The following is a 24,121-nucleotide window of genomic DNA, read 5'->3' as shown; positions in this document are numbered from 1 at the left end:
ATATACAGTCACGAAGCTCAATACGTAGTAAATATGCAAACATTAGGTAGTTGCTCACCACTACGATCGCTAATATCGGCTCATTACAGGCAATGCAAAATAGTACCGGCACAGTCTATTGTTTCTAGCACCCTCAAAACTCAAGCTTCGTGACTGTATATAGTAGACTGTGCTAAAACTATAACTTTCCCAAGAAAATGTAATTTTAAAATGGCCAAAATGGTAATTTAGGAAATCCTTCCAAGAATATGTTCAGAACAAAATGTTAAACCTTCTACTCCTTAAGTGCATTGAAAGATAAAGGATTCATTTAACTTTCTGGACAGTTTAAAGCATATTAAAGAGAATAGTGTACGCAGTGAGGGATAAAGGAAGGATTAGTTCTGATTTCTTTAAAAGTGGTTATTAGAAGAATGGGAAGAAAAAGTGTTTTCGTTTGTAAAAGGAAGTAGAGTGATGACCAAAGCGTAAATACAAGAAGGATTACAGTATAATGGTCCTCAACCCTTCCTCCCGCAATTTTGTAAAAGTGAACCCGGGGAAATTCCAAGGCCGAGTACATAGTAGCATACCTTCCGATTAGATTCAAGTTTCGAACTGTGAATATCAGAATGTCGGAGCGTAAAGTGTTTAAGTTGGAATATAGAGAGAACATTAGTACTGATATTGAACGTGGTCTGACCCAAATGGGCATCAATACTGCATGTATAGCAATGTCAGTAATATAAAAACAGACACTTCGGTTTTAGTGAACCTCGGATATAGTGAACGAAATATGCTGGTCCGCAGAAGTTCACTATAACAGAAGTTGACTGTATGTGTATATATAATTTTAAAATCACTTAGCTTCTTTTTCACTTTTCTGAAAATTGTTCTTTTGACTGTACCAATTAATAGTTGTATTCATTTAGATTCTACACCATTCGAAGATAAATATGAAATATTACAGTCTATAAAGGTAAAATGAAAGACTTGCTGCAATGTTTCATTATTTATTGTGATTCGTAATTCTATTACATTTCTTTATATCTTTTGAGATGAAAAAAGTTAAGGACAAAGGAATCTTTATCTGTAACTCTGTAACATTCGTTTTAGCTCGAACAAAAATAAATGTACTCATAATTCTTTTCGATTCTACGCATTAATAGAGATACTCTTGAAGTATAAGCACACTATTATCTAAACAGCTTAAGTGATGTTTTCGTATGCCAAGCATCTGGTTAAAAATCACAGTAGATCCAAACTAAATTTAAGGTGAACAAAGACGGTGTTCGGACACATATAAATACTTTTTTTTTTTTTCTGTTTAGTGATAGATCGGAACCTACTTTACAAACGTCGGTCATTTATTATGCGTATTTCAAATTCTAATTGAAAATATAAATTAATTGGGAATACCTCTTATGTGCAGTCTGTATCGTTCTAGACCGATTTTTATGTTATTATGTAAACGTGCGGCCTTTTAAGTTTTGTAACCCACTTTGAACCTCCCACAGGTTAACTGCGTGGCTAGAATTCGCGAGCAGTTTTGTACTTTATGACATATTGTCAGCATTCCCTAACGTGGCTATCGTGAATGTCAGTGCTCATCACATTTCAAGTCACATCGTTCCTTAACTTGTACCTGAATTTTTAATTATTTATTGTTCCTGCTTGTAGAAGCTTTATCCTTAGACATTCTGCGGGGGGGGGGGGGCACGAAGAAGTCAAGGTAAGCCTTGACAATTGTGCAAGATAAGAATAAATACAGGTTCCCGTTCCACAGTAGTCATGTCGAGCATTATCTATCATTTGTATTTATGTTATTGCGTAGAATATGGGCACCACGTGACAATGTCAACCATTTCGTATTTACATTGTCTTCCTCGTTGGTCAAGTCGTAAGGGCCTACATTAGATCTCACATTCGCAGATTCAAAATTGATCAAGGCAGATGGATTCTTATAGCAGTGAAAATTCATATCCTGGCTTCTTCGGTTGTTGCAGATTTACCGCACGGAAAAAAAAATCTTTTTCTGAATGAAAAATTTATTAACCATTTTCGTCTACATAAAAATTAAACTGTACTAAACACCTTCGCCTATCATCATATAATTGAGGGTAATGGATTGCCATTGCGGTGTCCCTTTCCATTGAAAATGTCAGCAACCAACTAGCAACTCGTTTAAATACTTTAGATAGGTACGTGAATAACAATTTCCTTAAGTTTATTAAATTAACAATGCCATAATAGAATTATACTGCATTAGCAATTGAAGGAGTGAAAATGATATAGTCCTAAGCCACACAGACAAAATTTTACAGGAGAGCGTATTAAAGGTTTAGAGTTCAATGCTAGTGCGGTATCATAATTTCTTCGGCGTATACTTACGTTATTTGTTGAGTAATTTTCATAATATTTTACTAGTAGCTTCTTCATATGTGTAAGAAATGAACTCGGGCAAAAAACGATTTTTGTTAAAAGTGTGGCTTTGGATTGTCTCATTCTCACCCCCTCAATTATTATTATTATTTGGGTAAGCAAACTATATATTCTGTAACACAGGAATGAGAAACATAACAATGAATTCGAAACTGCTAATTAATTGCAAGCTTTTAAGGTAAATTGGTTAACCAATACGTTAACACAAACAACATATTATTATATAGTAGCTACCCAATAGAAAAACGGAGGACGGAGGCATAAAAATAACGAAAAATATAATTATTCAAAGAAAACCTACTCCGCAATTCCTCTCTTTACCTTAAATCCTTGAAGATCCCGAGAATCGGGCCACGATCCCCTGATCGAGAAGCCTGACTGTGCTTCGGTTGCGTCTAAAATCGTAATTTAATATGTATGTATGTATGTATGTATGTATGTATGTATAAACCATTCCGTATCTCGTGAAACCTATCCGCGCGTCAGGGGAAGAAGAAGTGAACTGAGAAGCTTCCCTCCTTCACTATGCTTCTATGTTTAGCAAGCGAGCTCACTTACCCCCACCATAAGGTACTTACTATATGCTACGACGCACGCAAGTATTTGGTTTCACGAGATAACGAATGATCTGTATGTATTTTTTATTTTATTGGGTTATTTTACGACGCGTCTGAATGATATGAAAGTGATAATGCCGGTGAAAATGAGTCCGTATTTGCTCGTATTGGGTTGAGGGAAAATCCCGGAAAAAAACTCAACTAGGTAACAGCTTGCTCCGACCGGGATTCGAACCCGGGTCACCTGGTTTCGCGGCCAGACGCGCTGACCGTTACTCCACAGGTGCGGACACATGTATGTATCTTCATATGCAAGCAAAAAGAAGATAACTTTCCATTTCTGATTGTACAAAAAAAAAAAAATCATAGAGGATTTGATTGCGTGTAACGTCTATAGACTACAGTAATTAAGGTAAGTGAATTAGGAAAAATAAAGTTCACCGCTGTGGAGTAATGGTTAGCATGTCTTAGCGTGAAACGAGCGGAGGCGTTCAAATTCTGGTTGTGACACGTTACCTTGTTGAGTTTTTTCCGGGGCTTTGTCTCAACCCATCAAGAGCAAATGCTGCGTAACTTTCGGCACTGGATCCTGGACTCATTTCGCTAGCATTATCACCATCTCACGAAGACGCTTCATAATCATAACAGTTGATAAAGTGTCGTAAAATAATCAATTTAAAGAAGGACAAATAAATACAATTTGCTGTAAGATTTAAATGTGTTTAAAGAAGGAAATGAAAATAATAAGATACGAATAAGTCAATCCTCCAATCCAGCGACCAGGAAATGTATCACTTAGATAGTTGTGGATATCTACACTGAAGTGAGGCGGTGCTCCGTCGTGCTGCAACCACTCATGGAAAGCAAAGAGTATGTCCTCCTACAACTCAGGCAAAACTCTTTGGACGAACCGTAAGTATGTGAGTACGTGTGACCGTGCAGACGAGCAAGTAGAAGATTGACCTATGAGATGATCTTGTAGTCTACAATGTTCATCAAGATATTTACAGCGAAACTGAGTTGATCGCCTTAAGGGGTTAGGTATAACTTATAGCAGTAAATGTTTTTGAAATATTCAACATTTTTTCCCTCCATTACTAATCCTGTACAATAATAAAAATTGTATGTGTAAAACACTGTCCTTCTGCTATATGAAAAAAATACTTTTAAGATTAAAAAAAAATTATATATATATATATATATATATATATATATATACATATTTTAATTCAAAATGTTGGCAGTTCACTGTGCAGTGATGAACCGTTTTCCTCATAACTCATAAACTTATTAACTGTTTCATGTTCTCTCTCTTTTATTTTATTGCTGAAACTCATGTTTACAATATTATGCTCTTTCAACTACATTCATTAATACATAATTTTTTTTAAATTTTGTGTTAGAAGAAAATACTGATATTTGATTATTTTTTACAGTGAATTTATTTTTTTCGGACAATCTATCAAAGGTAGAGATGTGATCTTGCATCATATTGTAGATATGACACGCATAGCAGAAGAACAGTGTTTTACACATAGGGGAGACTGTTGTACCTTTAGCATAGTGTACCTTTGAACATTTTTTGTTTTTTAATTTTTGCTGCTACCTAGAGGACTCAAAATGAAGTAGATTGTACAGAAAGCAGCTAAGTAGCTCTGGTCATAGTTTCAGTTTGATTTATTGCAAAGTGTGATTTCCGTGGACAAAAGAAGTTTTTTAGTACCAAAAGTAAACATTTCGTTCATTGATGTATGTTTTCTAACACAAAACCAGATTGTATTTGTTAATATCTTTTAAGTACGGTGTGTTCCCTATCATCTGGTGAGTAATAACATATTTTAATTTCCATGATTTATTTGACTCTCTAGTTTTCGGAGCCATATTTGTTTAAACGTGCACCCTCTTGTACCTTTGAACACAAAACATCTTGTACCATGGAACATGTTCCAAATTACACGATACTATCGATTTTTGTTTTTCTTTTATTTTAAGGTCATGTCACGAAGTAAGTCTGGAATTAAAGAGGTCCCCAATTGATTCGGATGTCTTGAAGAAAGCTGTTGAAGCAGTTATTGCTCCTCCAGGAAATAAAATCTAAATCAGACAAGCCTGCTCTGGTTTATGATGGCAAATACATTTTAAATATGATTGTCAGTTCTTACAGCTATATTCCCACCTATATTCCATGTGTTCCAACTTACAAGAGGGTATGTTCCAAGGTACATGAACCTGTTGTACCTTTGAACACATTATATAACTCTTCATTTTATTTTTTCCATCCTTAATAGATCTGTAAAACAGGAAAATACATACAGGAAGTTGTAAAGGAATCTTCAATAATTATTTCAAGCATTTTTTCATTAAAAAAATTTCATTTCCCAAAATTAAAAAAAAATAAAATGTGAAAAGTGTTTAAAGGTACAACAGTCTCCCTTACTAATTTTCATTATTGTACAACATACAGTAATGGAGGAAAAAATGTTGAATATTTCTAAAAAATTTACTGCTGTAAGCTGTACCTAACCAATTAATCTGGCCCCGCAGATCACAAGGTCCCTATTTCAAAATGTTCAGTAAATCTCTATTTCTCTCTCTAAATCTCTCATCCTCTATTTCATATTAAATTTTTTGCACGTTTTTACTGAATCGAGATGACATTCCCTAGGTGATTTGCTCCAATTACCATTTAAAAATTGTACTAATTTCTCCCTTATTAGGCTATGATTGAGTAACTAAACAATTGCAACTCGTCGATGTTGAAATTCAATTTTGACTGAATTTAAATCGCCCATTAAGATCCAAATAATATGCGAGTTCCTGTACTAATTAAAGAAACCTCGTTCCAGTATAGTAGTTTGTAATGGGAACAGGTCATTTACCGAGGGGAGGAATACAATTTGATTAAACAAATTAACTGTCAGCCGTGGTCGTATTTACACGGAAATCAGGCGTGGTGGCGTTGCTTGTTTTGTTCACCACGTAGTCAGTTCAAGCAAATTGGTGACAAATTAGTTTTTCATTAAAGAACAAATGCAGGTTGAATAGCAGGGCAGGAATTAAACTAAAAAAAAAAAAAAAAAAGGAAACCGAATTAATGAGAATGAAATTGTTACAATTTATTGTCAAGGTCTGTGGAGTATGAAAGAGAAATCCACCGGAAACTAAATAATACAGCTGTAGGTAGAATTATAGGGGATCTTAGTACATTTTCATAAAACACTGACAGTTTTTGTAATATAGTTTGAAGTGGACACTGGACTAACACCAAAACCGAGAAGAATGCATTATTAAATTAATAAATGTTCCTTAGCTGTGTAAATAAAGTAAAATTAAGTATGAAAGTTGTGGCTTGAACTTTTCCATTGCTAATAAAGAACATCATACTTAAAGTTAGTTCTTCGTCTTCAAATGCACAAGGAATGAATATCACGAAAATGACATACTTTGTAATCGTATACAGTATTTTACATGTTTCGTAAGAATTCATTCATCATGTAGCGAATTATACATGGGTGGTTGGTACGAAAGTAATACTATTTTTTTTCTCCAAACCTGGCAAATTATAATGTTGCAAATTTCACTTAGTGACCACAATATGTCTCTGGTTTCACCATACGGAGCGCAATAGAGAGATGCATATATATGAAAAAATGCAATACGTCACATGAAAGAGAAACAACAGCTATTCAAAATGGTGGATGTTTCCGAACCCATATGAAACAAAGGGCTGTAATTGAATTTCTCACTGTGGAACAAATTTGTTCAATTTAGATCCATACTAGCCTAAGAAAGTTCTGTACGGTTGTGAAACTTGGACTCTCACTTTGGGAGAGGAACATAGGTTAAGAATGTTTGAGAATAAGGAGCTTAGGAAAATATTTGGGGCTAAGAGGGATGAAGTTACAGGAGAATGGAGAAAGTTACACAACACAGAACTGCACGCATTGTATTCTTCACCTGACATAATTAGGAACATTAAATCCAGACGTTTGAGATGGGCACGGCATGTAGCACGTATGGGCGAATCCAGAAATGCATATAGAGTGTTAGTTGGGAGGCCGGATATGATGATAGAAACTGGATTAATCTTGCTCAGGATAAGGACCAATGGCGGGCTTATGTGAGGGCGGCAATGAACCTGCGGGTTCCTTAAAAACCAGTAAGTACTAGCCTAAGAAATGTCTTGTGATAGTTCTGTAAGTGTGTCACCGCTGTGGAGTAACGGTTAGCATGTCTGACTGTGAAACGAGCGGGCTAGATTCAAATCTTGGTTGGGACAAGTTACCTGGTTGAGGATTTTTCCGGGGTTTTACCTCAACCCATTAAGAGCACATTCTGGGTAACTTTCGGCGCTGGACCCTGGACTCATTTCGCTGGCATTATCTCCTCCATTTCATTCAGATTTAAGATAACTATCGCAGTTGATAAATCGTCGTAAAATAAGCCAACTAAAACAACGGTACTGTAGACATCAGTAGTTAGACGCTGGATGAGTCACCTAAAGAGCGGAGAAGTGAATTTTATTGACAACCCTCGAAGCGGCTGGCCAGCAACGGCAGTGACAGAATGCAACAAGGATCGAATCGACGTACTCATAAAAGGAGATAGTTGTATCACAACACATGAACTATGTGATGCAGTAAGCACCGGAAAACCAGCTATGATAGCCATAATTAAGGAGCTTGGTTACAGAAAGAAAACCTGAGTCCACCATTATGAGCTGAAACAAGGTGTTCGTGCCTATATCCGGAATTGCAATAAGGATTTTTACAGGGATGAACTACAGCATCTCGTTCAAAGATGGCGCAAGTGCATAGAAAATGACTGTGACTTCGTAGAAAAATAACAGGATGTTTATGAAATAAGTATGAATACCTCACTTAAAAATGTAATAATTAGAGCCGGATTTCCATTCACGATCAAACCTTAAATCATGCACTATCATACGACAAAACTGAAAAAAATATGCACTATCAAAAATTAATTCTACATTATGTTACATTGTTATTTTATTTTGAAACAATGCATTACAATTGAATCGTTGAGTTGGAAAAGGGGTCATGTCCTGAAAAGTAAATTGTTCAGGAGAGACAAAAAACTCTGGACATGACCCCTTCTCCAACTCAATACTAATTTAACGCACACTTCTGTGGACGGGACATGACTCCTCCTTATACCAAACGATGCGTACAGACACAGCAGTCAGGTATCGCCAATAAACGCCATTTAGAAAAATGATGGACTTGACCCCTTTTCCAACTCACCGATTCAATTAATTTCTCAAAATTTTCTTCACTTGAACTCGTGTATTTAGGCAATCTGAAGCACGTTCTTGAACATAGAAAATGATCTTTCTATGACACAAGAAGTAAAAAGTACATATTGCTTTATGTGAAGAAATTTGGAACAAAGTGAAGTCGAATTCTGAGTCTTTCGCATTTCCGCATAACCATGACCCCATCGGAATCGAACTCGCGGATCTTCCGACTCTGCAGCCTTACACCTTAACAGCGACGCTATCGCACGCCCCAAAATACACAAATACTTACGTCTTCATTACAATAATTACAATAAACTACCGACACATCACCGTCCGTCTTTAGCAATTCCTTTTTCTCAATCCATTTTGACAATAAGATCCCTTCTTGCAGTTCTAACAGGAGCTATAACAACACTTCACAATTTGACACAAAAGTATAGCTACTAAATTGCAGTTTGCAAGCATGCTGCTTCTGCCTTCCTTTCTTTCAATATTTTTGACCCCCGGCTTTTTGGGGGTTGGAAATTCCAGTGTAACAAAAGGAGAAGTTAGTGATAAGCCCAAAGACTAGTTATCAGGTAGAATGCCACGAAACCATAATATCGGTAGTTTTCTTTTATTTTTTCTCAATAGACAAATAACGTGGAAATACCAGATTCTATGAAGCAACATTCATAAAAGGCACTACTATGCAAATTAGCATAATATATGCACTTAAGCCAGAAAAAAGGAAATAATATGCAATATAAAAGTCTAAATATGTACTATTAAATCTAAAATATTCAAAATATGCATGATGCACGAATTTACCCCAAAAAAGCCCAGAACATGATAACATGCACGGAAAAAGTGCGGTTATTTGGAATCGATGTCATAAAACGAATATTGCAAAGTTTGAGAAGTGTAACAGCTTATATAAAACATGCATTTGCATGGAAATCGGACTCCAGTCATAAGATTAGCAATTCTTGTGTCAGAAAGCAAAGGGAGTACGCGGCAAAACATAGATTTTTAAGTCATGGTTGATTCACATGTAAGATTTTAAGCTTGTTTTGATGTTGGTACTCCCGAATTAGAGAGATGGATAGTTGCGTATATTTTTCTATATTCGAAGGAAGCAAGTAACAGTTGTGTGAAAATTTGTCTATTGATTGCTGGAAAAAGGAAGCAAGGCACTTGTATTTAAAATCAGTTGCTGTCATTTCCGAGAAAGAAAATAGGAGGCAAAACTTTCGTATCGGTGTAATACTACTGTTATAGTTCATTCCCTTGAACTATTATTTAAAATATATAATATACCGTAAACCAAATAATTTAGTAATCAATCAGATAAAAGATAAACTTTGATTTTGTTGACTGCATACAAAAGGTATTACTATTTATAATTCCAATATGTAAACTATTTCATTTAATTGATAAATTGTACAGTTTAAGCATATCTCATGATAAATCTGTGTTCGGTGAAGTTTATCATGACATAATCCGACAATTTACAGTGTTGGAGGAGAATGAAAGAGACTGTTAGTTTCAGCAAGATGGCTCCCCCGTCATACTGCTAATGAAACTGAGCTCCTATTACAATAGTTCTTAAGTGATGGATTGATGTTAAAAATTGGTGGCCTCCAAGATCGCCAGATCTTACTCAAGATTTTTTTCCTTTGTGGATTAAAAAAAATGTTTAAAAACAATTATCGCGTAAGAGAAGAATTAAAAGCTAGCATTAGAGTAAGATTTCGAACATAAGTGAAAAAAATTTTATGTAAGTACTGTAGCTTTAAATATCATTAAACGGGTTCATTCAAAATAGAGGAAATCTCTTTCAATATACTTTATAAAGTTAAATATAGGCTACTGTATATGGGTTACATCCTTTCTGAAACACTCTGTGCAACATATCACACAATTATTCACGTTTATAGCGAATTAAGAAAACAATAAAAGCCTACATTAAACTGACAGTTCGCTGTAAAACTTACTTTGCTGTTCGATAAAAGATGGCACATCCGTCGACAAATTTCCTTTCATTCTCAGCCATCGTTTTAGCTCGAGACTTAGGGGAGAATATGCCGTCATAGCCATCCCGTTTTAATTCTGGCAGGAAAAAATTGTAAAATTGACTTGTTTCCACCTCCTGAAACAAATTAACAAACATTTTTAGATACAAAAATTCTTTGTTACAGATGATATCTCCATTTCGATTAATTATTTCATATTGAATTAATATTTGTATGGAATGCTGCATAAGTACAATTCATTATTACAAAAAAGTATACAATTAAAAGAGTCAGCTAGAAGGAGCTCTGAGGCGCGGCCCTACCCGTAAAAAACATAAAACGTTTATTTTATTATAACTTATTTGAGCTTTGGCATATAGCGTTATTTATTGCAAAGTAACGAAATACAAATTATAAACAAATTGAACAATCAAGATTAACTAAGCAGCTAGTGAAGAACTAAATTTAGTTATTCCGTGCTAAAACAAATAATGTTTCCACTGAAAAATTCAAATACCTGGGAGCAACAGTAACAAATATAAATGATACTCGGGAGGAAATTAAACACAGAATAAATATGGGAATGCCTGTTGTTATTCGGTTGAGAAACTTTTATCATCCAGTCTGTTGTCAAAAAATTTGAATGTTAGAATTTATAAAACAGTTATATTAGCAGTTGTTCTTTATGGTTGTGAAACTTGGACTCTCACTTTGAGAGCGTAACAGAGGTTAAGGGTGTTTGAGAATAAGGTGCTTAGGAAAATATTTGGGGCTAAGAGGGATGAAGTTACAGGAGAATGGAGAAAGCTACACAACGCAGAACTTCACGCATTGTATTCTTCACCTGACATAATTAGGAACATTAAATTCAGACGTCTGAGATGGACAGGACATGTAGTACGTATGGGCGAATAAAGAAATGCATATAGAGTATTAGTTGAGAGGTCGGAGGGAAAAAGACCTTTGGTGAGGCCGAGACTAGATGGGAGGATAATATTAAACTGAATTTGAGAGAGGTCGAATATGATGGTACAGACTGGATTAATCTTGCTCAGGATAGGGACCTATGGAGGGCTTATGTGAGGGCGGCAATAAACCTCCGGGTTTCTTAAAAGCAGTAAGTAAGTAAGTAAGTAAGTAAGTAAGTAAGTAAGTAAGTAAGTAAGTAAGTAAGTAAGTAAGTAAGTGAGTAAGTGAGTAAGTGAGTAAGTGAGTAAGTAAGTAAGTAAGTAAGTAAGTAAGAGTCCCTTCATGTATAAATTCCACGAGCCGCCATTGAGTCTCAATTATTTTGTCTAAAATAATGAAGGCACTTCACAAAAGAAAGTAATAAAAATAAATATCTCAATTACATTATTATATCGCTAAGTTGAAATCTTGCATGTTTGTTTAACAATTTCTCCTCTTCGCACTCTTGTCAAGTAGTACAGAAACTAAACTCTCTTTCGGTTGTAATTTTACAGTCTGAGATATCAACAACTGAGATTACGTGTAAAACGAAAATTAAATCAGTCCATAACAACACACACGATTACATTCTGACAGAGCGTGTCCTAATACAAAAGCATAGCGTATAATAGTAGAAAGTGTGATCATTCGACTAATACATGTGGTCTGCCGCACAGAGGCGCTCGCTTCGTATTGTAGGGGGTCCAATGCGATTCAGTATACAAGTCAGCGTTGTACGGTATTATTTCGCACTTAATTACTTGATTATACAGGTTGAAAGGAAACATATTACTACGTTAATTCACACGAGCTATAGATTAAGTCATTACAAGCAAATTTTGTCAAAGTTTATAATAGGACCAATAAACCATAGAGAATTGATAGTTTTTCAAGAAAATTAAATACAATAGGCCTAGGTAGCAAGATTGCAGAGGATAAAATAGCAGTGCGCGCTCACTCATTCACTTTACTGACGTGTAGATGGTTGGTGTGTGTTATTCTACTGGGTACACTGACAGCAGTGTTACCAGTTTTCCATTGCCACTTTAATATACCTTAAGGGGAGAGGATGGTATTTTTTGGTGACAAATGAGTAAATTAAAAAAAATCTTTAAAATATTCTGTGATATGTGTGGAATGCATAGCATAATATTTTGTGGGTATCTGTGCCCTTATCAGATGTGGAGACGCCATTTTTAAACTTCCTGCGTTATGGATTTTTAAATCACTCGCTCCCCTTTTATTTTTGTTTCCGGTAAATTGAAATTTCAATTTTTTTTTTCTTTAAAATATTCTTTGATATATGTGGAATGTATTGCATAACATTTCGTGTGTATTTGTGCCCTCATTGGATGTTGAGACGCCATTTTGAAACTATGGATTTTTAAATCACTCGCCCCCTTTTATCGGTTTACGGTAACTTCATTGTTTTGCTACATTGCCAGACAAAAATGTATATAACTTCTGAACTATTAAAGATACATGCATGAAATTTAGAACACACATTCTTTAGACTATCAGGAAACTTTTCTCTGTAACAGAACTTTGTTAATTGATTTCATTTTAAAACTACGTCCGTTTGTTTGCAAGAAAGGAAATCAGAAAAGTGTTATTAAATTTTAATTGTTTATTATACAAACGTAGGGACAAATATCAAAATCCTGTTAGACAGTTTGTAGAGCATGCTTTTGCAAGTACATTGCAAAAAAAATAGATGAATCTACCTTTAAAAATGGTTTAGATATATCGGCTTTAATAAAATCCTACATTGGATATATTTTTTTCAAATCTGGGCCCCCAAATAATTTTTTTTTTCAAAATATTTATTTTTGGTTGAGTTGCTACAGCTATGAGCTCTCTACATACAAAAAATTAGTATTTTACACCAAACAGGAAAAAAGTTAAAAAAAATACCATCCTCTCCCCTTAAGAGCAGAATGCGCAATACTTTTTTTAGGAGATTAATAAAAAATTTACTTTTTATGGCTAAATTACTAAAAAATGACAAGGTTACATTACACTACACCAGTGGATCCCAACCTTTTTTGACTGACGACACACTTTTCTGAACGCCCAAGATGTAGCGACACACTTATTTGATTTTATTAAGTCATAATAATAATAATAATAATAATAATAATAATAATAATAATAATAATAATAATAATAATATAAGACTTTCAAGGTCTAAGCGGAATTAAAAGAAAAGTTATATTAAAAACATAGTTATTCACACATATTTCCATTCCATGATAAAAAAAATGCAACAGAAAGGTGCCGGAACGCCGTTCCAGCGCATTCCACCAGAAAAAAAAAACATTGATAACTTCTATGTAGTGTTGTAGGTAGGTCGATGTTAACACGCAATCGAAAATTCTAAAAGAACAAGCAGCAACTTGAGTGGCAGTGGGAAAAAACAAAGATATGTATCAAAAATCCCAACCTAACTATGCTGGATATCCGATCAAAGATTATCGTTTTTGAAAACTCGCCGATTTAAATTAATGTGAAGTCTGTGCTTGGTGGGTTGCACAGAGTTTCTCTATACGTGGCCTTATGGTTGAAAAACTGAACTGAGCATTGTTGCAGGTGTTCACGTTTCATTGGTAAAGTCTGTCTCAAAATAAAATGTACCATATCAAAGACTTCGTTGCAAATAAAAAAAATGCGTTGTAAAGAGACTTTCTGGAAGACATAAAATTTATTTTTCTAATACAAAATTTCGCGACACACTCCATGGAGCTTCGCGACACTGGTTGGGAACCCCTGCACTAGACTATACTAAAAAAAACTATTAAAAAACTCATATTTTAAACTAATTTCATGGAATTTGCAATCAAAAAAATTTTAACACAAAAATGACAATTTTTCCCCCCGAAATCGAATCTATGTTCATACAAACATTTTTGTTCTTTTACTTAATAATCTTATCCCAAAATTACGAATTTTCTTTGCAAATCGTCCTATACAGGATCCACAACTAAAAATTATTTTCATATTTTCAGGCTATTGTGAAAAAAGTGAATGTTTGAGGATATAATCATAAATCATTTGTCTTCTTAAATGATAAGAAATGAGTAAATACAAGGCGAGTCAAAAGTCGCTTTCCCCAAACACTTCCTTACATTTAATTACATTCAATTTACATTTGACTACACATTCCTTTACAGATTGTGTTCAAAATGGAGGCCCTGTTTCTCGATACAGAATTCACAACGTTTGGTCACTGATTTACAGACGGCAGAACATAACTCACGATTTTCATAGAGTTTCACGAATGACTGTTCGATCACATGTCGCAACTAATGCAGATCCTGCGGTTTCTGAACAAAATCATCTTCAAGGTAAGTCACAGCGAAAAATCACATGGTGGAAGTTCGCATGATCTGGGTGGTCACTCTGCTGTGCCCCGACGACCAATCCATTGCTGGTTCAAGAAGTTCCTCACTCCTACACCAAAATGAAGTGGTGCTCCATCCTGTTGTCATATCAAGTGCATATCGGCAGAACGAGGGCTGTTTTCAAGGTACGACATCGGAAATCAGTTGACACACGAACAAGGTTGTCAACCCACCACTTATTACACCTGCTATTCGCTTAGTCAAGTTACGACATCTGTATATGTGTACAAGTACAGTCTAGTATATACAGTTATGAAGCTCAATACGTAGTAAATATGCATCCATAGATAGTTGCTAACCATTAGGATCGCTACTATCGCCTCATTACAGACAATGCAAAATAGTACCTGCACAGTCTATTGTTCCTAGTATCCTCACAACTCAAGCTTCGTGACTGTATATACTAGACTGTGGTACAAATATGAAACCTAAGAACGAATATTGAGGAAAGCGACTTTTGACCCGCCTTGCATACGCAAATTAAGCCATTTGTGTCCTTTAAATAAAAGAATATGATTTTTATTTTCTACATTAATTAACTGGACTATTATGAAGGCTATGTACTGGTTTTTTATTATGCTTTATTAAGGAGAAGAAAACCATTAGACAGCGTGACTTTCAAGAGGGGTTCACCTACCTTGTCAGTACGTTTTCATGTTCAATTCGCGATTGCGAATTATTTAAAGATATACAGACTGGACTTTCTCCGCTGCTGGTAACGAATAAGAAAATCAAAATCTTTCGAAGATCGGAACAGTGAAATAAAATATGGGGTGAGAAGCCGCACATACAATATGAATAATTATTTAGATGACCCTGTCTGAAAACCCAACCTAACACTCCCAGATGTATGGCTCCTAACATCCATGAAATTTACGTAAAGATCATAGCATCAATACACCACATATAGCAGAGCTGGGCATCGGGAGCGGAACTAGACTCTAAACGGGGACGCTTAATATTCATCCGTTACTGAATCAACGCTGCGCGGTGTGCGGCGGGGAAGAAAGGGGATGAAGAGAAATCATATGGCTCCCCGTGAGAGAGTAGAATCCGCTCTTGCTGCCCAGCTCTGACATAGAGCAAAAATTCACACACTAAGAAAAAACAAATTTACGTCGAAAGAAAAATTTTTGATTACTAAGAAGGAAAAATTGATTGATTCAGAATCATAAAAGATACATGTTATAGCTTTGCCATAAACGTACAGTACAGTAATAGTGTTAAAAAAAGTGTTTGATAATCGACACGCATGAAGTACAGTAACAGTGTTGAACAAGTGTTTAATAATTGACACGCATAAAGTATAGTATTAGTGTTGAAAAAAGTGTTTGATAATCGACACGCATGAAGCACAGTATTAGTGTTGAAAAAGTGTTTGATAATAGACATGCATGAAGTACCGGTACAGTATTAGTGTTGAACAAATGTTTCATAATCGGCACGCATAATAAAGTGTTATTACAGTCTTTGCAACAAATATCAGTTCATAGCTTCAGCGGAATTTGTATCTTTTACTCCTCGGTTATCCAGTGCAGTTTACATGGTAAGTGATTACCCGTCAGGTTTCTTTGAGTGCAGTTCACTATTTTCCAGTGTAATTTACCATCGTCCAAACCCTCTACTTGTGTTTATTATGACTATTACACTTTTACTACGTCACACTACTTTCGACCAATAAAACGGTGCGAAAGGACGTCTTTCAACCAATCATGGCTGCTTATCGCACAATTTTATCGCGTCGCTAGCATTTGTTTAATTTTATCGCGTCCCTAGCATTTGTTTATTTTTTATCACTACCCTAGCATTTGTTTCTTTGTCTGCCAACATTTCAAACTGCATTGGTCTGGACGTCAAAAAACAGAAAATTACAAACCACTCCAGTCGATACACAGCACTTTCAAATATGACTCGCATTGGCATTCAAGAACAAGAATTAATAAAGATCACTGGTCATATATGAAGAGCATCATTCGGAAATCCTGAATAAGTTGAGGGATACACCATGTACATCAACGAGTTCACTTCTTTTACGCACACGTCCAATATAACATCAACTGAACCACCAACCACTAAAACATTCAAATTTGAAAACTGTACTTTCAATAATTGTTTCTTTTAAAATTATTCATGTTTATTTTTTATTTCATCATCGTTAATTAAAATGTTTCTTGTTTATTTCATCATCCCTAATTAAAATTTTTCTAAAACTTGTTCATATTATTTAGGTTATGTTTGTTATAGCTTCTGCTATATGATATTATGGATAGTCACGTATCAGAGAGTGTTTAATACTAAGATTTATTGAAAATCATCTGTCAAGTGACGTTGATTACTGGGATCCGGATGATTGAAGTGGAATGCAAATGTTTTAATAAAAATGAAACTGAATCAACAAAGCCTTCTTGACTAGGAACAGTCCACAGAGTTCAATGATGATTCCATAGTTGGCACAACTGATACCGGTAACAAGAAAACATAATCATAAAACACTACTGCCATCTAGCGTAATGTTGAGATGGTACAATAATACATTTGAAGACAGTTGTATTTTCGTAAGCCAATTAATATTTTATTGTACTGGAGTACTTTGTTACTTCTAATATTTATACACTTTCTTCTAATCGTGTAATAGTCAATTAAATCCCACTCGAGTTTTGATTTTCTCTAGATAAATCAAAACCTCTAGTGAGATTACTGTTGATAAAAGCGCAGGAGCCAGTCTTTCCGTGAACTCTATTTGAGATATGAATCATGTGAAAATGGCCGCTTGATACGTCTGAAAACAATACACCTCTAATAAGACTCATTCATTACACAACTTTATCGTCCGAAATGAAACTGAGTCATAATGATTCATAGGTTCTAGCATTTCCTGGAGTGATTGCATACATGAAGTAGGTAGAAAAATAATACCTGAGTGAATTTATATTCGCTTTCAACTTGAAACGTCTGTTGGAAAACACGTTTTAGATATCAGTTACAATTTTACTGATAAATATGTGTACTTTTTGAAAACAATATGTTTTTATGCTCGACCATGCCGAAATGTAGTAATTATACACCTGGTAGCAGTCCTTTAATGCGTCATTAAAGTACACCTATTCATTAAAGTTCAGGTTTTCGATTACTCTCGGATATGCAATCGACAGACAACTATCGAAACGTCACGGAGGCTGGAAATCCAATACTGTTGCAGAAGGTTATGTTCTGTTACTATAATAATTAGCGCTAATTGTAAATCATATTCAAATAAATTCAATTTATCATCTCGTTTTTCAATGTCGAATTCAATTTCAAGGTTATATCTAGACTAATGTTTATCTTACTCTCTAAATTATATCAAGGTGGTCGACAATCGTTTCCCGGAAAAAATCAATACTTTCGCGTCTGCGCACATCTCACAATTTATGAGGTAGGCTATTGCACTCACTCACATATCAAAAACATGAATACTTATGAATACATAGTAATTTCAAGTTAGAAATATGGTCGAGCATAAAAAGTCGTATGAAACTTGCCTATAATGGTAATTAAGACGCTCGTATGAAAATTATGAAACTCGCTTGCGCTCGTTTCATAAACATCGTCGCGCCTTAATTACTACCATTATAGGCTCGTTGCATAATGTACTATTCTGTCGTTGACATTCAGAAGCCTTGTGTTCATATCGCTAATGATCTTCGGTGAGCTTATGTACGCCATAATGACATAGTATTGGGGAAGATGGTAATAATAATAATAATAATAATAATAATAATAATAATAATAATAATAATAATAATAATATCGCACCTGGAGACTGATAATATCCGCAGCGTAATGCCGGATCTCGTCCAAAATGCCCTTTTTCCTATATTCCCACTCAAGCGCCCAGCTCGGACAGTACCCGTACATTTGTCTGGTGGCGTACTTGTCACAAAGGACGTTGTAGCACATCACAGTGAATATACCTGCAAAGAAAGAGACAAAAATACAATACAAATTTCAATATTCTCTTATTAATATTAGAGGAGAAAAACTCTCTCCGGCGCCGGGGATTGAAACCAGGTCCTTGGTTCTACAGACCGATTATTTAGTCCTGACAGCTCAGCGGCGCGAAAGAGAGGAAGTAATAGGAGTAGTGGGGAGAGTTCCGGAGTAGAGATAAGGGCGGTCGGTCGGTAAATGCAGTACAGCTTCACTGTACTGGAAACACAATGCTATACCGCATGCGTGACATCCGATCGCTCTGACTGCAGGCAACAAACTAACCTGAACATCCCTTGGCGTAACTTAATGGACTCGCCTGACCCAGGCGCAGATTGCCGGCGAGTGTCAGGACGAAATAATCGTACTGTACATATTAAGCGCTCTAACCATTGAGCTACGAAGAAATTCAATCCACAGCACCGGATCGAATCCCTCTCCTCCAGTGTTTTTCTCCTCTAATAATAATTGTTACCGTAACAGATGTATTAATCTTTACGTAGATTTTTCGAGCACCAGTGCATATTACTGTGGAATCCCGGCCACCAAGTCACTCAACTGAGTGCGCTCCTTGTATAATGGCAGTTGACTTAACATAAAAATGTCAACATCCATGTCGAACTTGGAGTCAGGCCACAAAGGGAGTTGTTGATTATAGGCGAAGACTTTTTAAACATGACACAAACTATAATATCAGATACGTTATTTGACCGAAATAAAATAACGCACGTAACAGCAATACAAAGCAAGCCCACCAATGACATAAGACAACACACAAATATGCTAAGTCAATCAGTATTACGCCCGTTATTGTCAAGATGCATAGGGGTGGGTAGAATCTACAGAGTATAATTCCCTTCCACCGTGAGTTTCCCGTCCCTGATAATGATGATAATGAAGGCAAATGCGTGAAATAGAAACATACATTCATATTATAGCATGGAAAGCAATGCAAGTGGAAGACAAGCCCCTCTTGTGAGTAAGAGTGTGGTCATCTAACTGCCTTTCCCTTCCACGGTTCGAACAAACAATTTATACTTGTTCCTGAAAACGCAAAATAAAAAATACATAACTTTGGATATCATTATTCCAGCACGAGGTACAAAATTTTGTAGTGTGTAGTCACGAGCCACTGATAGTTCAAGGTGTGCCGCCGCACGTGAAAGGTAAGAAGACGGAAAACAGACGCAAAATGGTGACATCATTTCGAAGAAAGAGTGGTGGTACTCACAAGTGTAACACGATTATAAACGCTGAAATGGACATGTGAATGTCGCATCGTAACAAACATAAAATAATTTCAAGGTAATGGGAGACTCTCTTGTCCTTCAAATCGACAGAAATCCCGTGTTCGTCACGAACAGTTCAAGTTGAAAGTCCCCTGCGTACGGATCAGTTTGAACACAAGGACACATCTTACTGTTAGTGCTGCACGACACTGTTACAATGTGGGTACATAATTATAATTAACCGTACCTGCAGCTCAATGTTAGCGCGATCCAAACGGACCGGCCTGATTATCATGAAGTTTGCGGTAGACAAAACAGACATTTCATTCCACCAACACTCTCCGCCTCCCTTATTTCATCTAAAGAGTATTAAAATATATAGCTTCCGCATATATATTACAGCACATGCATTCCTGGGGAAATGATACTGCACTGGCCGGTAGTCGCGTTACGAGTTCTTCCCTACTCTACTCCCCTTGAATTCTTTCTTCATTTCTTGATTTCTCTATTTCTTATTTTCTTTTTCGGTGTTTCCTATCTTTTTAGAGTTCTTGATTGCTCTATTTACTCTTTTCTTTTTCGGTGCTTCTTTTCTCCATTTCTTGATTGCTCTATTTCTTCTTATATTTATTCATTTCTATTTTCTTGTTGATTTCTTTTTATTTCTCTATTTTTCTTGTCCTTTGGCATTTTCTTTTTTCCATTTCTTGATTTTTCTATTTCTTACTTTTATCATTTTTGCTTTCTTTCTACATATCCTGATTCCTATATTTCTTCTTTTCTTTTTTTGACATTTTCTTTATTTCCAACTTTTTGATTGCTCTATTTATTTCTTTCCTGTTTTTCATTTTTGCTTTCTTTCTATATATCCTGATTCCTCTATTGCTTCTTTTCTTTCTTTCTACATATCCTGATTCCTCCATTTCTTTCTTTTTTGGTGTTTTCCTTCTTCCTCCACTTCCTGACTTCTCTATTTATTCTTTTCTTATTTAGTGTTTCCTTCCTTTCTCGATTTTTGATTGCCCATTTCTTTTCTCTTTTCATTTCTGCTTTCTTTCTATATTTCTTGATTTCTGTATGTCTTCTTTCATTTTTTCGTATTTTATTTCTTCCTACATTTCTTGATTTATTTCTTCTTTTGTTATTTTTTCATTTTTCCTTTCTTTCTCCATTTATGGGGAAAGACAAAGTCTTTCACACGAATCCGCACACATTAGAGTAACTGCAAGCTAATATTGAGAATGAAATAAGAATTTCAGTTGATGAGTTTAGACGAGTGAGTGACATATCCTAGCAATATAAAGCTTACATACCAGCAGAAGGACGATATACTACTTTTAACATCTACTGTAAGGTTGGCTTCGTAATACATATCCCCTTCAGCCTTCACAAGCAGCATTTTACAGGCTGACGCTCGCCCTCTTACCCGAGTGCCAGATTCCGTGCTACGGCAGCCAAATAGGTTATGTACTGTATATTATGCACCCTGTATCACCTGCAATAGATAAAAATAAACTGGAGTGTGGTCTTAGGCGTAGGAGGGTCTCCTGTGTTGATTACAGAACTTAAGGGTTTACAGCTCTGGGCTTAACGGGTATTCGTCTGGAGATGGAATATGGCTATGTCAAAACTGAGGCAGGATGGCTTGCCTGTCAGCCTCGAGTTCACAAATGCCATCCGGGCATCTGTCAAACTAGATCATTGCATATAAGGCGCAAGTGAATCAGAATAATACTAACTTATGGCTTTTAAAGAACCCGGAGGTTCATTGCCACCCTCACATAAGCCTGCCATCGGTCTCTACCCTGTGCAAGATTAATCCACTCCCTACAATCATATCCCACCTCCCTCAAATCCATTTTAATATTATCCTCCCAGCTATATCCTTATGGGGGAATGTTGTACTTTTGACAATGAAATCTTTTGATGTGGCAAAGTTGACTAACCAGGTAGTAGGTTAGTAGGTTATTTTACGACGCTTTATCAACAGCTTAGATTATTTAGCGTCTGAATTGAGATGAAGGTGATAATGCCAGCACCGAAAGTTACCCAGCATTTGCTCATATTGGGTTGAGGGAAAACCAGGTAACTTGCCCCGACCGGGAATCGAACCCGGGCCACTGGTTTCGCGGCCAGACGCGCTAACCGTTACTCTACAGGTGTAGGTAGTAATAGTGGTAGTAGTAGTAGTAGTAGTAGTAGTAGTAGTAGTAGTAGTAGTAGTAATCATCATGATAATAAGTACGAGTAGTTGTACTAGTAGCAGAAGTAGTAACTTACTTACTGGCTTTTAAGGAACCCGGAGGTTCATTGCCGTCCTCACATAAGCCCGCCATTGGTCCCTATCCTGAGCAAGATTAATCCATTCTCTATCATATCCCACCTCTCTCAAATCCATTTTAATATTATCTTCCCATCTACGTCTCGGCCTCCCTAAAGTTCTTTTCCCCTTCGGCCTCCCAACTAACACTCTATATGCATTTCTGGATTCGCCCATACGTGCTACATGCCCTGCCCATCTCAAACATCTGGATTTAATGTTCCTAATTATGCTAGGTGAAGAATATAATGCGTGCAGTTCTGTGTTGTGTAGCTTTCTCCATTCTCCTGTAACTTCATCCCTCTTAGCCCCAAATATTTTCCTAAGCACCTTATTCTCAATCATCCTTAATCTATGTTCCTCTCTCAAAGTGAGAGTCCAAGTTTCACAACCATAAAGAACAATCGATAATATAACTATTTTATAAATTCTAACTTTCAGATTTTTTGATAGCTGACTGGATGATAAAAGCTTCTCAACCGAATAATAACAGGCATTTCCCATATTTATTCTGTGTTTAATTTCCTCCCGAGTATCATTTATATTTATTACTGTTGCTCCAAGATATTTGAACTTCTCCACCTCTTCAAAAGATAAATTTCCAATTTATGGAAGTAGTAACAGAAGAAGAAAAAGCAGCAGCAGCAGTAGTAGTAGCAGTAGCAGTAGCAGTAGCAGTAGTAGTAATAGTAGTAGTAGTAGTAGTAGTAGTAGTAGTAATAGTAGTAGTAGTAGTAGTAGTAGTAGGCCTTTTAGTAATCTACAGAGAATATTTAGACCCGAAGAGATTATGCTGCAATAAAATATGAATTTTGAAATCGAAGTCCTCGATGTAACTCCAACCCACAGACAATTCGAGTAGATCTACAGAACAAAATCATGTACGAAATGGCAGAAATCAAAACGCAGTCCCTCACCGTGGTTAAAGATCGAGAAATATGATAACATTGTGATGAACATGGTTAAATGTTGGCTATAAAACATAAAGAGGATTGTAGAAATTTAGATATTCAGCATTTACAAAATTTGCCTAGATTCTGCCAGCTTTCTCGTCCGCAAACAAAAATGTCCATGGGGGATATTTTAGGAGGACATTCACCGGTGCTGGTTATCCTTGAAATCGTCAAGAAGCACACGCACCAGATCGCTTGCGGGGGTTCATCTGCTAACTACAACAATAATAATAAATAGCGGCTAGAAAAATTACATTCACGAAATACCCCTGCTGAAAGGTATGCGAAGTTCAAGGTTCCTCTGAAATCAACAGCCATAAATACATAAGTAAGTTACAAGTGTTTCGTTTGGACACGCTGTCTGCCAGTGGAAGAGCTTAGAAAAAACACAGGGCTACATGAAATAACACTTCTCTTTGCAGTGTAAACCACGAAACTGCTTTGTGTTTCTCGTTGTCAGTGTCATCTTAGGTGGAGGCACAGCGCAGTGACGAGTTCGAGTCACTGAAATTCGAACTTGCGTTCTTTTAAGTCAATGAAATTAAAACAAAAATGGGATTTACGGTAAATTTATACACACTTACTTGGGCAGACCATATTGACTTTGTTTGTAAAAAATTGTCAAGAGTAATATTTCTTCTGCGAAATTTAAAAATGTATGTTCCGAAGAAGTACATTAGAGTTGTCTATTTTTCTTATTTTCATAGTACACTTTCTTACGGACTACTTTTATGGGATAATAGTACTCATATTAAAAAGGTTTTTATGTTACGAAAAATCTATTAGGATTATAATAAATTCATCTTTTAAGTCAATGAAATTAAAGCAAAAATGGGATTTACGGTAAATTTATACACACACTTACCTGGGCAGACCATATTGATTTTGTTTGTAAAAAATTGTCAATAGTAATATTTCTTCTGCGAAATTTCAAATGTATGTTTCGAAGAAGTACATTAGAGTTGTCCATTTTTCTTATTTTCATAGTATACTTTCTTATGGACTATTTTTATGGGGTAATAGTACTCATATTAATAAGGTTTTTATGTTGCAAAAAAGCTATTAGAAT

The 24,121-nt window shown here is 35.7% G+C and overlaps 1 protein-coding gene across 1 annotated transcript in view; it reads right to left on the bottom strand.

Moving 5' to 3' along the window:
* twin (CCR4-NOT transcription complex subunit 6-like twin) overlaps positions 1-24,121 on the bottom strand; it is a 694,792-nt gene that overhangs the window by 54,757 nt on the left and 615,914 nt on the right. The window contains exons 6-7 of the mRNA XM_069832884.1: positions 18,377-18,534; positions 10,215-10,369 (exon numbers count right to left, since the gene is read on the bottom strand). Coding sequence (XP_069688985.1) covers positions 10,215-10,369; positions 18,377-18,534 — 313 coding nt within the window. The remainder of the gene's footprint in view (positions 1-10,214; positions 10,370-18,376; positions 18,535-24,121) is intronic.

This window comes from Periplaneta americana, chromosome 8 (genome assembly GCF_040183065.1).
Source record: "Periplaneta americana isolate PAMFEO1 chromosome 8, P.americana_PAMFEO1_priV1, whole genome shotgun sequence".
Classification (NCBI taxonomy): Eukaryota; Metazoa; Arthropoda; class Insecta; order Blattodea; family Blattidae; genus Periplaneta; species Periplaneta americana.
The sequence above is the reverse complement of the archived record's forward strand: the minus strand, read 5'-3'. Positions and strand labels throughout refer to the sequence as shown.